General features: G+C 41.2%; 1 protein-coding gene across 1 annotated transcript in view; it reads left to right on the top strand.

The window, feature by feature from the left end:
- zmp:0000000755 (phosphofurin acidic cluster sorting protein 2) overlaps window positions 1–14,857 on the top strand; it is a 54,533-nt gene that overhangs the window by 20,357 nt on the left and 19,319 nt on the right. Inside the window, exons 2-4 of the mRNA XM_028603283.1 lie at window positions 5,229–5,316; window positions 11,912–12,001; window positions 14,321–14,446. Coding sequence (XP_028459084.1) covers window positions 5,229–5,316; window positions 11,912–12,001; window positions 14,321–14,446 — 304 coding nt within the window. The remainder of the gene's footprint in view (window positions 1–5,228; window positions 5,317–11,911; window positions 12,002–14,320; window positions 14,447–14,857) is intronic.

The following is a 14,857-nucleotide window of genomic DNA, read 5'->3' as shown; positions in this document are numbered from 1 at the left end:
TCTCTCTGGGAATGTGGGAATGACATGCCAAAATGGAGGATTAATGCATCTTTCAAATGGCCTCAGCAAGCCCCTATTTTGATCTTGAGTGTGTGCCAGTGTCTGTTGAGTGGAGGGGAGACCATACCACAAATGACAGCCCCCATATATTCCTGTAATCAAGAACACACAGTATTTCCAGACCGACAATCCTTTGGAAAACTAGCTGAATCATTCTTGACACAGTGCATGTCTTCCAGCTATTTTATCACAATGATTAGTGCTTTCGTGTGACACCTGGTCTGTCACTGCAGTCACTGATTGGGCGGCAAAGTGAACTGGCACTGGGCAGAAGCACAGGGACAGGCTGGCGCCAGGCCAGGACAGATGGCCACGAGTTTCACTTGCAACACAACACAGTTGCAGGCAGAAGTGGAGATAACACCTCTGTCTAATAAACAAAAAAATCCCTGGTTCCCTAGGTGACCCCTTCAGCGCCTGCAGCCTTTTTAATTACATGTGAATCCCGGTCCACTGAGAGAGAGAGAGAGAGAGAGCTAGCTGTGATGGGATGGAGATGTTAAACCATCAGCCCTGCTTTCTGTCTCCCTCACTCCCTCCCTCCTCACACAAATGCTGTGGCTGACTGGTGGTGACTCATCCTCACCATAAGGCAAGCTGGGTCCATGCGCTACCGACCAGGTTTAACATTTAATTACTCCAGCCTCAAATAGATTTGCATTTGTTATTCTAACGCACAGAAAGTAACTTAGGTTATCGTGCAGCCAAGTGGTTCGGCAATTTGTGCTCAAATGATTCCAGTAAAATGTCCAATTTGGGACGTAGGGAGATTCTTCACAGGAACACCAAGTTCCTGTTTTTTTAATTTGTTTTTTTATACAGCATAGTATCACAATATTTTTCGTGGCAACACTGTTTTGATACACGGATGCCAAGGATCAATCTTATATTATAAAAATTGCACATGAGAATTTAACTTTTGGCACTGAAATATTAAAATGAATTGCTTTTTCAGGCCATTAGATGGTGCTGAGGTCAGCAGATACAGTGGGGGAAATAAGTATTTGACCCCTTGCTGATTTTGCAGGTTTGCCCACTTACAAAGAATGCAAAAATCTACAATTTTAATCATATGTACATTCTAACAGTGAAAGACAGAATCCCAAAGAAAATTCCAGAAAATCACATCATATGAATTTATTAAAATTGATAACCATCTGATGAGGAAAAACAAGTATTTGACCCCCTGGACAAACACCATGTTAATATTTTGTAGAAAAGCCATTATTGGCCAGCACAGATGTCAAACGGTTTTTATAGTTGGTGACAAGGTTTGTGCACATTTTGGCAGGGATGTTGGCCCACTCCTCCCTGCAGACAGCCTCCAAATCATTCAGGTTCCGAGGTTGTCGCCTGGCAACTCGAATTTTAAGCTCCCTCCAAAGATTTTCAATCGGATTCAGGTCTGGAGACTGGCTAGGCCACTCCAGAACCTTGATGTGCTTCTTCTTCAGCCACTCTTTTGTTGCTTTGGCGGTGTGCTTAGGGTCGTTGTCGTGCTGAAACACCCATCCTCGACCCATCTTCAGCTCTCTCACTGAGGGAAGGAGATGTCGGTCCAGAATTCCACGATACATGGCCCCGTCCATCCTCCCTCAATACGATGGAGTTGTCCCGTCCCCTTGGCTGAAAAGCACCCCAAAGCACGATGTTGCCACCACCATGCTTGACGGTGGGGATGGTGTTCTTTGGGTTGTACTCGGTGTTCTTTGCCCTCCAAACACGACGAGTTGAGTTGAGGCCAAAAGTTCTATTTTGGTCTCATCTGACCACATCACCTTCTTCCAGGCCTCTTCTGAGTCGTCCAGGTGGTGAATGGCGAACTTCATGCGGGCCTGTACATGTTTCTTCTTGAGCAGGGGGGACCTTGCGTGCGCTGCAGGATTTCAATCCATGACGGCGTAGTGTGTTACCAACCGTTTCTTTTGTAACTGTGGTCCCAGCTGCCTTCAGTTGATTCATCAGTTCCCCCCTTGTGGTTTTGGGATGATTCCTCACCGTTCGCATGATCAGGGACACCCCACGAGGCAAGATCTTGTGTGGAGGCCCAGACCGAGGGAGATTGGCGGTGGTGTGGTGCTTCTTCCATTTCCTGATAACTGCACCGACAGTTGATCTTTTCTCTCAAGTTGCTTTCCGATTCTCTTGTAGCCCATCCCAGCCTTGTGCAGATCAACAATCTTGTCCCTGATGTCCGTGAGAAAGCTCTTTGGTCTTGCCCATGGTAGTGATGTTGGATGCTGGTTGTTTGGGTGTTCACAGGTGTCTTTTATACAGGTAACGAGGTGAGGCAGGTATATTTGATGTAGATAATTGGTTCGGATTGGGGCTGTGTCTTAAAGAAAGACTAACTGGCTTGTAGGAGCCAGAATACTTGCTGTTTGTCCAGGGGGTCAAATACTTGTTTTTCCTCATCAGATGGTTATCAATTTTAATAAATTCATATGATGTGATTTTCTGGAATTTTCTTTGGGATTCTGTCTTTCACTGTTAGAATGTACATATGATTAAAATTGTAGATTTTTGCATTCTTTGTAAGTGGGCAAACCTGCAAAATCAGCAAGGGGTCAAATACTTATTTCCCCCACTGTAAAACAGATGTTGACCAAGTTTTTCTTTAGGGACATAACTTAAAGTTGGGAAAGAAGGTTAGAAATTTCAGTATATCGCAGAATATCGCAATATGTTTAAAATCACAATAATATCGTACCGTGACATAAGTATCATGGTAATATTGTATCTTGGGCCTCTGGTGATTCCCACCCCCCTTCATTCTGTTGGCTGCTTCGATGAACCTTTCTCGTCATCTAATGACCTTTGGCTGGCTTCCTTCCGTTTCCATCTATGCTGTTAATTAAGTATAAATAAACATATCAAATGTCCTTTTTTTTCTTTTCTCAATGATAAAAGTATGACACTGATGGAAGCAAACACAAAGTGACCACATTTCTTCATAATGTCATTGATTGGAAAAAAAAGGTGGTGGAACTTGAATTTAAAGGTCCAATGTGTAGGAATTTCTCCCATCTAGCGTTGAGATCATATATCACAATCAACTTTCTCGCACCACGCAGTTCAAAGTACGCATTACAACCACGGTAGCCTTCATGCTTCCAAAAGCCGGTCTCTTGCTCTTTTCAATATCCTTTATAATTTTTTTTTGGGCGAAGAAGAGGGCTCCTGTTCCTGAAATTTGGATTTTTAATACATGTGGTCCTCCATGTTTCCTTCTACAAACTTGCCGGGGCCGGGAAGCTACGATACCCATTAGTAGCATTAGCAGCACCTGTAAGTTTATCATGTGACGGCGAAAGGTGGAGCAGTATGTCCTGTATGTCCCTTACTCAAGATGGCGCATGAATATGGAGCATCTACCCCAGTTCATGCAAATGCAAATGTAAAATTTCAAGCCAAAAGGAATACTTGGAATTGATGGTGGTGGTAAATATTCATGAAAAAGGACAAGTTTGTGAACGGGCAACACAGATTTTGATAATGAACAACTAAACACGTTACACACTGGACCTTTTAAAACAAAAAAACTACCAACATAACCATGTAGTGTTGTTCTGGTAAAAAGAGGACATACAATGCATTGTGGAATATAAAAGTCAACCTAATGAAGTACAAGACAGTATCATTTCCCATGTGAACATTGTTTACATTTTCAAAAGTTACCTTTCAACCCTTTAAACGTATTTAAAGGTCCAATGATATGGTGCTCTCTGGATGCTTTTATATAGACCTTAGTGGTCCCCTAATACTGTATCTGAAGTCTCTTTACCGAAATTCAGCTTTGGTGCAGAATTACAGCCACTAGAGCCAGTCCCACAATGAGCTTTCCTTAGTATGTGCCATTTCTGTATCTGTAGCTATTGAGGAGGAGAGTGAGAGGGGCAAGGTGGAGGGTGGGGGTCTGGCCTTGACCAACTGTCACTTTTCTCGTTTGAAAGCCATGATGTCTCTCTCTCATGGGTTGGCCAAATTCTCTGGGCGGGCAAAGCAGAGAAAGGGGAGGTAACCTTGCTTGTTATAACCTCATAACAAGCAGATTCCAAAACTGCTCATCTGAGCTTTCATTTTCTCAAAGGCAGAGCAGGATACCCAGGGCTCGGTTTACACCTATCACCATTTCTAGCCTCTGGGGGACCATAGACAGGCTGGGGGAACTCATATTAATGTTAAAAAACCTCCTAAAGTGAAATTTTCATGCCATGGGACCTTTAAGTCTTGACAAATGTACATATTGTCTATGCTCCACAATTTTCAATATTATTCAAAATATATTTTTAAACCGACCACCCCATCGTTGTCATCTCTAACGCTACAATTTCCCTTGTTCTTGAACGTCATAATGAGTCTTTGTGAATCATGCTTGCCTAAAAGGGAGTGCCTGAAAGAAGTTGATGAGTGTTGCAGGGTGGTTCTCGGGGAAAGTGGGTGTCTGGATAGCTATGTGTTTGCTTTGTCTTTCTTCGTCTCTGGCTCAGACTGATCACAATTTAATGCAGCAGGACTTCTGGGAAAAGTGGGTCAGGAGGAAGTTTAGCAAACTTGGCTTTGTGAGTAGTTGACTTTCTGTGGAGTGTCTTGCCTTAGAGGCAAAGGAAGGGGGATTTGAAAGGTCACAAATTGCTGTGAATCCATGAAAGAGGCTGGGAATTGAGGTTGTGGCTGGTTTTAGCCTTCTGGCATTGCATTTTTTTTTTTTTTTTTTTTTTTTCTGCTTCGGTGTTCTACAAGATAGGTCGGACCTGAGAGGCGTCTACAGGGACCCTCTGACCTAGATGTGATTTTCTGATTAAACACAGTATATTTGAATGTACTTGTTTTATATGATTCTTACTTGTTTTAAGCCTCTGTGTTCAACATGTCAATGTGTTGCAGCCTGCGGAATAGGGTTCGGTACCGTTCACATTTTTACCAGTAGTACCGACTTGCTTTCTTGGCAGTCATTGGCAAAACCTAATTGCCACCTGTTATTATATTGCATGCTGACCTGAAGAAAGACAAAAGTAGAAATAAACTGTAGCTAGTGCTGCTTTGTCAGCCATGCTTTTCAAACCCAAGGTGCTAACAGCGTGTCATGAAGGCGTGCTCATATTGCGTTAGCCATGCTACTAATCTCTATTTCTCTCCCCCTCTCTTGTTCTTTCTCTTTTCCACAGACTGTGCAGCCTCACGCTGAAAAAGCTGGTCGTCCTCAAAGAATTGGATAAAGAGCTGAACTCCCTGTCTATAGCTGTCAAAATCCAGGTGGGTGGGTTAACATGTGTTGCATAGTCTCACGGTTGTCATTCAACATTGTGTATGGTTTTAAATGCTAAATTCAAAGAGATCACATTGTGAAATACCTTAATGCTGACATTTAAAAACCATTATTGCAATATTTATAAATATTGCAAGATATTCTACATAATTGATTGCAACTACCAGCAGATGGCTGGGTAGGAGTGTGTGTGTGTGTGTGTGTGTGTGTGTGTGTGTGTGTGTGTGTGTGTGAAAAAGAAACAAAATACTTCTAAAATAAAGCAGAAATAAAGTTTTTTTTTTTTTTTTTTTATAAAGCAAAGTTGCAGCTGTCAACCGATTTCCTCATGCTATTCCAATGTTGTGTAATTGACATAACACCATTTTCCCATGGCATGGAAATTTCACTTTATGAGGTTTTTTAACATTAAAATGCATTCCCCCAGCCTGTCTATGGTCCCCCAGCGGCTAGAAATGGCGTTAGGTATAAACCGAGCCCTGGGTATCCTGCTCTGCCTTTGAGAAAATGAAAGCTCAGATGGGCCGATCTGGAATCTTCTCCTTATGAGGTCATAAGGAGCAAGGTTACCTCCTCTTTCTCTGCTTTGCCCGCCCAGAGAATTTGGCCCACCCATGAGAGAGAGAGACATCATGGCTTGCAAACAAGCAAACTGGCAGTTGGTCAAGGCCACACCCCCACCCTCCACCTTGCCCCCCCTCTCTCCTCCTCAATAGCATTTAAAGCTACAGACACAGAAATGGCACATACTAAGGAAAGCTCATTGTGGGACTGGCTCTAGTGGCTGTAATTCTGCACCAAGGCTGAATTTTGGGAAAGAGACTTCAGATACAGTATTAGGGGACCACTGAGGCATATATAAAAGCATCCAAAAAACAGTATGTCATGGGACCTTTAAGATCATAGACTCATCTGTTAGTGACAGTGTTGGAAACCTTCCTATACTCAGACAGGCCTCACAGTTTTAAAAAAACGTACTCATCAGTAAGCCTAGTAGCGGTTGTAAAGATGATGGTCTACTGCTTCTGAAACGGTTGATTCTGAGAGAGAATTAAGACCAGTGAGGTCTCCTTAAGTGTGCACGGACACGCATATAAACACACTGCCCCGAGGTTGCCATGTGGAAATAATTCTCAAAGGGAAAAACTCATTCAAACTTTCTTGACTGCAGTCGCCCAGAAAATCCACAGAGAACGAGAATTTGAAAATTGGACTCGTTTAAAAACGAGAAGAGGGGAGCTAGAGGGAGCCAACTTTTTCTGTAACTTTTACCTGAAAGAGTTGGTGCCACATAAAAAGAAGTCTGAGCAAAAGCTTCTATGTTAGCCACAAAAAAGAGAAAAAAAACACCAGACAAACTAATGCTGCTAGCCTAGCTTAGGAGCAGCAACTGCCATCTCTGGCAATTTCTATTTAAAGAGAAACAAATCATCTCCCCTTTACTGTCATCCCAAAGGGGAAAGCAACCAACCAAGTGTGGCTTTATCCATGAGCTACGTTGTCTCCAGAGCGTGAAATCTCACCATTTCTGTTGAGCCGCCTGGGGGACAGCCGAGCACAGCTCTGTTCACCGCAGCTCCGGAACTGGAGCATTAAATGCAATTTCCAGCAGGTTTGGTTAGGGAGAACAGAGACGCTGAGGGGATAAAGAGACAGTCGGAGAAGATGACGGAGGAATAAGAGGGGTTTGTTTTCAGACAGTGAATGACAAAACCTCATTACAGCATGCCATCGGTTCTCTGTTCAGCATACAGTGGCCGTCTCTTTTCTCTCCTGGGTCTCATCAGGTTAAGTGGCCAGTGCGCAGAATAGGAATCACACACACACACACACACGCACATCCCCTGCAATGCTAACCATTTGGATGGTCTCCCAAAGCCAGAGCAGCAGGGCTGATGAGATTGCAGTTTATTCTGCAGGAGGCTCGGTGTTCCCTTGGAGATAAGTCTTCTGTCTCTCACCCTGGAGACCACTGGGTCACTTCAAGTAGCTGAGGCCTCCCCAGCCAACCCTCTGCTACATTTTCTGCACATTGGGTTGGAATGTGGTATAGTGCTGCACTGCATTACATGATTATGCAGCTTGTGTCCTGTATTTTCTGTGTGCAGTTGCCTGAGGTTTCAGCCAGACATGGATGTCAGCTGGATTATGATAGGAAAGACGTGCAGTCCTCATTTCAGCGCAAGCCGCTGTCCAAAGCACACCCGATTGCAGTCCACAGATATGATCCAATTATGTGTGTGTGTTGGGTGAAAGCAGTAGCCTCAAAATGCCTTTTAAACCTCTTTATTACAATTGCACATTGAGCTCTTGCCCTGACCCTAAATCACTTCCAGTCTTTGCTGCAAACAGGAGAGCCAATTTAAAGAATTTAACATTCAAAAGTAACCTTGAGAAGAAGTGTAAAGTTGAACTTTTTCCCACAGGCTTGTGGAGAGGGGCTGTAACACCCCAATCTGGCCCCAGAAAGACAGTGGAGAAGCTTGCAGCAGGGGAGAGAGGGTGAGAGAAGGTGGTTGGGGGGTAGATGGGGGCAAAGGACATTCAGTACAAGCTTTCCTTGCCAAGGCTCTGTATTGTTAATGCAGTTTGAGAGTGCTCGGCTTTTGTGCCTTGATTCATTGTACCAGCCACTGAGCATGAGAAGAGAGTGCATACAAGGCCTCTTTGTGGAGCTCAAGTTAGTGACAAGGTCAGACTCAGACAGAGATTTACCCTCTTTTGTTTTTGTATACAAAACAAGGGCTGCAGCTACTGTCAAGGTACTTTCAACATGTCCTTTTGTAGACCATATTATGCCATTAGGCTGGATCGAAAAATTCTTATTTCAACTAAATGCTTTGTACGGAGCCCCCCTGGGGTCAGCTGAGGAAAAAAAAACTAAACTGTGCGCACAGAATAAAAATCCGTTCCCTCGGTTTCATAAACCGTGAGCACGGATTCATATTCCGTTCCCTTGGTTTTATAAACTGTGAGCACAGATTCATAATCCGGGCCCTCGGTTTTATAAAAGTCAGCAAAGTTAGAAAGATATTCACAGATTTGAACTTCCGGGATCAATTACTTTATAGCAGAATGTTATTAAATCACAAACGATGCATCTTTCCTAACGTAGTAAGGTTAACAACGAGCCGTCCTCCGACCTGGAGAAATTACATTGGTCTTTAGTAGCAACCGGCGGTGAGACTGCAGTAAGAGGAGGGCTTAGGGACCGTATAAAAACTACAACACCGACACAAAAATATCTATTAATTTAATAATTAAATAAGGTAGTGTCTCCAAAATTACCTCAATTATAACTTGTCTCCTGCTAGTTGTACTACAGCACTTACTTTTAAAAAAATAAGTTTTTTTTTTCTTCTCAGCTGACCCCAGGGGGGCTCCGTAGCTTTGCAAGTGTCAGAAAAGCTAAATATTCTTTATTCCCATGTTCCCTTTAGTTCTTCAAAGCTTTGGTTTCATTTCATGCATTTGAATCACTTGGCACTGCAGAAAATGTTCTTTTTAAAGTGTTCCTTTATTTTATGAGGTACATTAGAACACAATGTTATGTGTTCTCTGAGTATTGCACGCTTGTTTATACTGTAACAAGTTTGTAGGAAGACTTGGAAGTTTCCAACTTCATGCAAGAGGTGGAAGTGAATGAGAAATGAAAGGTCTGAATAATGTAATAAGGATTTTTATTTATTTTTTTAATCTAAATAATCCATCAGATGCAACCCTGCTTGATTTGAGTAGAACAGACAGAACATGTAAACTGTGGACAAGAAACCCAGTCTAATAATCAAATCCAGGACCCAGTGCTAATGGGCTACTGAGCCTGCGGAAACATTCAGTTCACTCAAATATTCAGAGGCTGTTTGCCGAGGATAAAATTGGAAGTTGGAGAATGCCTTAATAGCAGCTTATTTGTCAAAGAGCTTTCATTTTCAATGGAGAAGAAAATGGGTTTGTGTTGTGTAAGTTCTGTGTGACATAGCAAGCTACGTGTATCTTGTGTTTTGGTTTTCTTCCGTTCAGCCATTAACATTGCTTGGTTGGTACTCGGGAGTTGATTACTTGAAGTGTGGGTATGTACTGTATGCCATCTCCGTTGGTTGTGATAGACCCTCGTAATCCTATTGCCTTCTGTTTGTTTTCCTGACTGTAACTTTTTGTGAATTTTCCTTGACCTGGACTGTGTCTCATCTATCCACTCAGTTGGCAGGTGTGACTGATTAGACCGAATATGACTGTAGCTGTGTTTGAAACCATTCCCTCATTCACTCACTCACTATTCCCTATGTAGTGGTTTATTAAATAGTGAACTATATAGGCTATAGGGAATGACCAAACGAGTCCTTCTGCTTCTCCTCTGGGAAAACAGGACCGTGTTGCATTGTAGTATACCGGAGTAAAATGTAGTGTATTACGCTCAAATTAGCTGTGCATTGTGGGTATTTTATAGTGGACTATGGTGAATGAAATTAACCGCTGTAATTCAAACACACTATGACTGAAATAGTGCACTATGACTGAAATAGTGCACTATTTCCATGATAGGGAACGGTTTCGAACACACCTTATGTTTGGTAGAACAGATAATGGAGTGAAAATACTGAAATTACAAAGCACTGCTCCGCTTTATTGTGCCTGTATGAAACATGCATTGTCATTTAAATACTACGTGTACAATACATTATTTAAAATCACTCATGCATGGGATGTACCTGCTGAGGCACCACTACATCCTTGAATGGAGCTAACCCCTTCTGGTATCCTGTGATGGTTCCCCAGCACACACCCAACCATTTCATTTGGTATCTGTTACATGATTTGGCAGCTCTGATGACATGAGGATCTAATTTTTTACCCACTGCATCGGACTATTACTATAGTTTCTAGGGTATTAAGCCAGATACAGGATATCCTTGCCACTCACCAAGTCTTACTTAATTCTATTTAGGTTCAGCAGACATCTGAACTAAGCTCTGATGACTTATGAATTATTTTACAGCAGTTGATGAGTTGCCAAATATATTACACAACAGATGCCTGTCTTCGGCACTCACAGCTTGACATTAAATCGTGAAACCGAGCCTTGACAAGCTGTTCCTGTTCTCACGTTCACACTCTGACTGAAGATTAGAAGAGGTAGAAAAAGAAGCTTGGTTTTAGAAGAATTAAATTGTAACTTGACGAGGAGCATGATAGACTTTAATCCGAGGCCTGTAAAAGAAACGCGCTAAGGGTCGAGACAGGTCCTCTGAGGACAGTGACACTGTGTGTCGGTGTCCTTACACTTCCACAACCTGGCATTTAAATCCCTGTGCTGTTTGGCCACAAGAAGTGTGTGCCGGCTGCCAAAATTACCTTAGGTAATCAAACAGAGATTATTATTAGATAATAAAATAAAATGTGGTTCTGATTAGCGACTTAAAACAGTGGCTGCACCATAATAGCAGCTATAGAAACTTATCTAATATAGAAACTTTTTTTCAGGTGACAGTTCCACCTTGACCAAATATCCTCTCAAGGCATGATTAAGAATCAGTTGTTTCTAAGATGCTGAGGGTAGCAGTAGCTGAGAGATTCAAGGCCTGTAATTAGATTGCTTTTGAATCCATATGTCAGTTAAGAAAACCTCTTGTCCTCTGCAGTGTGCCTCATCAACAATGCCCAGGACCCCCACTGACTCTTAACCCCCCACCCACAGTCACTTCACGTTACATTAACACACATCCTGGACTATTACACCTGGCCATTACACATATTATATATGCTGTGAACTTCTGCACAACCCCATGATCAATATTGTTTGCACAAACATTGTTTGTACAGCTTTCTTTTCCTTTCTAACACTGTTTTATTGCACATATTTGTCATAGTGCATTTTTTCATAATTTTTTATTATAATATATCTATTCTGTATTTATGTTCTTAACTGTAGCAGTGCTTTGCTTTATTGTTTACCTTTTTTAATATGTTTATTTACTGTATACAACTTAAACACCAAGGTAAATTCCTTGCAACTGCAAACTTGCTTGGCAGTAAATCTGATTCTGATTCTCTTGATATGTCCCTGAGCAGGGCATCTGACCCATATTCTACTTGTTGTAGTAGCACTGTTCTCTAGAAAGCAGTGAAGGAGTAGAGGACTGTTTGTACTGGGCTTCCTCAAGGTGTGAATCTGCATAAATGTGTGAATGTGAAGCAGGCTGGTCCTAAAATAAGGCCTGCACACTCAGTCACTGTAGTCTGATAGATATCTGAAAACAACATAAGATGAGGGATTTTTTTTTTTCTTCTATTTCTTTTTTGGAACTGAAAATGCAATAACCCCATATGTATATACAGTAGTGTCACCTCACTTCATTGTGTTATCTTGATCTTCTTTTTATATTTTGCTATTTCAATTTTGCTATTTTATATTTGTTTATACTGTCATTCTGGGAGCTGCTGAACTGTGTTTTGTTGTTGAAAACAATGACAATAAAGATCTATTCTATTCTTGTTCCAAAGGGAGCCCCTGATGTATCATTTTTGAAATGTGGCATTTATACATGTGCTTACAATGAAACTTTGCTTTACTTTGTCTTTCAGGGTTCTAAGCGTCTTTTGAGATCAAATGAGTATGTCCTCCCACCCAGTGGAATGATGGAGACCGATCTGGAGCTCACATTCTCACTACAGGCAAGTACTCTGACATTATACTGTGAATTCTCACAGTCCCGAGCAAAAGTGTTAAGTTCAAAATATCCATGTGTCTTTTGCATGTGTTTACAGTCATTTTTATAAATTAAATCAGGCTCTGTTATTTCATATTAGCCTCACAATGTTTTGTGTTATTTTGTGTTCAAAGGAGGTTTTGTTTTGGATTTTGGCAGTTTTCCAAGTGCAACATTACTCCTTACAGAAATGAATCATTCTGGAAGTAACTGAAGCGGAATCCTTTTTATGACAGAATATTTCAGATTTGAAATAATACACACTGCATGCATGCCGATTATTTGCAGACTGGAATAGCCAGACAACTATAGACCGGGTTCTCATGGTCAAGGAAAATCTGGAAAAGTCGTGGGATTTCATAATCTCATTTTCCAGGCTTGGAAAAATTGTTGTAAGTTTTAGATCATATCATGGGATTTTGTTGTGATGAAATTATGTTACTGCATTGTTTTTCAGACTTACACCCAGAAATGAGTTTATAATCAAATGCGTTAAGATTACACCGATAGTACAGTCGGTTCTGTTTCCCCTCATGCTTGAATGCCAGTGCCAGACTGATATAAGTGCTTGTAAAGGACAATGTAATTACTGCCTGTAGTGTGAAGTATTTGAAGTGAATATCAACATAATCAACTAATAGAGCGTGAAAGGGCTGGCTGTTTAATTTTCATACAATCATTTATATTTAGAGTAAAGTATTCTATTCAGTTTGTGTATTTCTAGATTGTAAATGGTCATGGACATTTTATTATAAGCCCTTCAAAAGTCAATTCTTTTCAATTTCTTCAAAGAAATGTTTTGAAATTTTGTCCATGAAAATATGTGGGAACATCTATAATAGAGGTGAACTAAGCCAGGACAGGTAAAACAGTTGTGGGGTAACGGACATGAAGTTTCTAGATGGAAAAGTTGCACATTTAACCAAAATGTGCAAAATCTTTGCAGAAATCCAAAACAAAAAAAGCCCAGCTGAAATCACACTGCTGTGGAGTAAAGCCTATAAAAAAGCGTGGGCAGTGTTGGACATGGATATTGCAGCAGTGATGTTCAACTTAACCACCTTGTGTGAAACGTGATCTTACAAGCTATTATTGTGTGAATGTTATAGACCGAGAAGGCAAGAAAAGTCAATGTGAAGATCATGTTCTGGCAGTCGGAGACAATATGACTCCAGAGGAAACAGTCAGAATAGATGAAAAGAGCAAATGGGGGGGATGAATTACAAAGTCTCTGATAGAAATATAGTTCTGAAGTGATAAAGGTTAACAAACCATTCAACCACAGTTCAGCAGACAGACTACAGACCGTTTTCTTTAATAGTTCAGATGGTAAGAATGCAGAACACCGACCATGTTGGTTCAGTGCTGGCATCTGAGTACAGTGAAACTGGCTGGCTGTATTGTAACATTTACTTGAACCGGGTGTGTGGGATATCTCAACATTATCAGTTCACACTATTCAGTGCAGACAGCATTCTGACTACAGATAAATCTGCTAAAATAGCAAAGCACTTTGTCCACTCTTGGATAAACTCACGGTCCACAAGATAGTCAAAAGGATTGTAAGGAGCACACTGGCTGGTGAAACACTGGAAATGTCTGATGGCAGTGATAATATGGCCTGGCCACACTCTATGCTTCATTTGGTGGCAATAAACTGTGGCACAGATAAGCAGTCGCCAGGTGATGCAATGGAATCCACAAAGTCAGCCACAGAGAGAATAGGCTCTGTTGGAAATAAATGGCATCAAAGAACTCATTCAAACCCCCAAAAAGTGCTAGTACTGACTGTCTAAAGAAAACGTGTGTGTCATGGCTTCTAAAGGCACTGAAGGACAGTGAAATCTTGAGTAAGCATTTTTGAAATTAACAGATAGCTGAATTAGAGCTGCAGGATTAATCGATTAGTTGTCAAGTATTAAATTAATCGGCAACTGTTTTGATAATCGATTAATAAGTTTGAGTCATTTTTTATAGAAAAAAAAGGAACATTTCTCTGATTCCAGCTTCTTAACTGAATATCTTTTGAGTTGTGGACAAAACAAAACATTTGAGGACATCCTCTTGGGCTGTGCGAAACACTGATTAACATTATTCACCATTTTATAGACCAAACAACTGATTGATTATTGGAGAAAATAAACGACAATGAAAATAATAGTTAATTGCTGCTCTACAAAAACAATGTATTACAATAAGTCTGCACGTGGGTTCCCATCTAAAGGCTGATAAATATTTTAGGTTGTCTGCATTGTTTATCTGACTTTATATTTGTTATTTTTAGTACTCCCATTTTCTAAAGAGGGATGCCAACAGACTGCAGATTATGCTGCAGAGGAGGAAACGCTACAAGAATCGAACAATCCTGGGCTACAAAACGTTGGCTGTGGGAGTTATCAATATGGCTGAGGTATTGTATGGTGCCTCAACTGGGGCATTACTTTCAATCACTTCATTTCATGTTTCATTGTTCGGGCGTTTAATTCCTCTTGAGAAACCTAATTTTGGTCTGAGCTTGCGACTGCATTCTGCTCTTCTCTGACAGTGATTGACATGGCTATTAGTGTCCATGTCTTGGTTTGCTGGAGAGAGAGCCCTCCTGTGTTACACATCAATTCAGATGACTCATGGTCATCACACATTCTGCTGTGTGAGATTATGGGCCATCTGGAGCTGGCTTGCATTTTTCAGGGAACAGTGCATTCAGCCATGCTATGCATTATTAATGGACTAGGAGATGATATAATGCCACTTGTGGATGTTTGTTTGAGATATGCGATTAAGTTGTTTTTTTGTCCTGATCTGAATCATTTACTGTTGA

The sequence above is a fragment of the Perca flavescens genome, chromosome 17 (genome assembly GCF_004354835.1).
Source record: "Perca flavescens isolate YP-PL-M2 chromosome 17, PFLA_1.0, whole genome shotgun sequence".
Taxonomy (NCBI): Eukaryota; Metazoa; Chordata; class Actinopteri; order Perciformes; family Percidae; genus Perca; species Perca flavescens.
The sequence above is the reverse complement of the archived record's forward strand: the minus strand, read 5'-3'. Positions and strand labels throughout refer to the sequence as shown.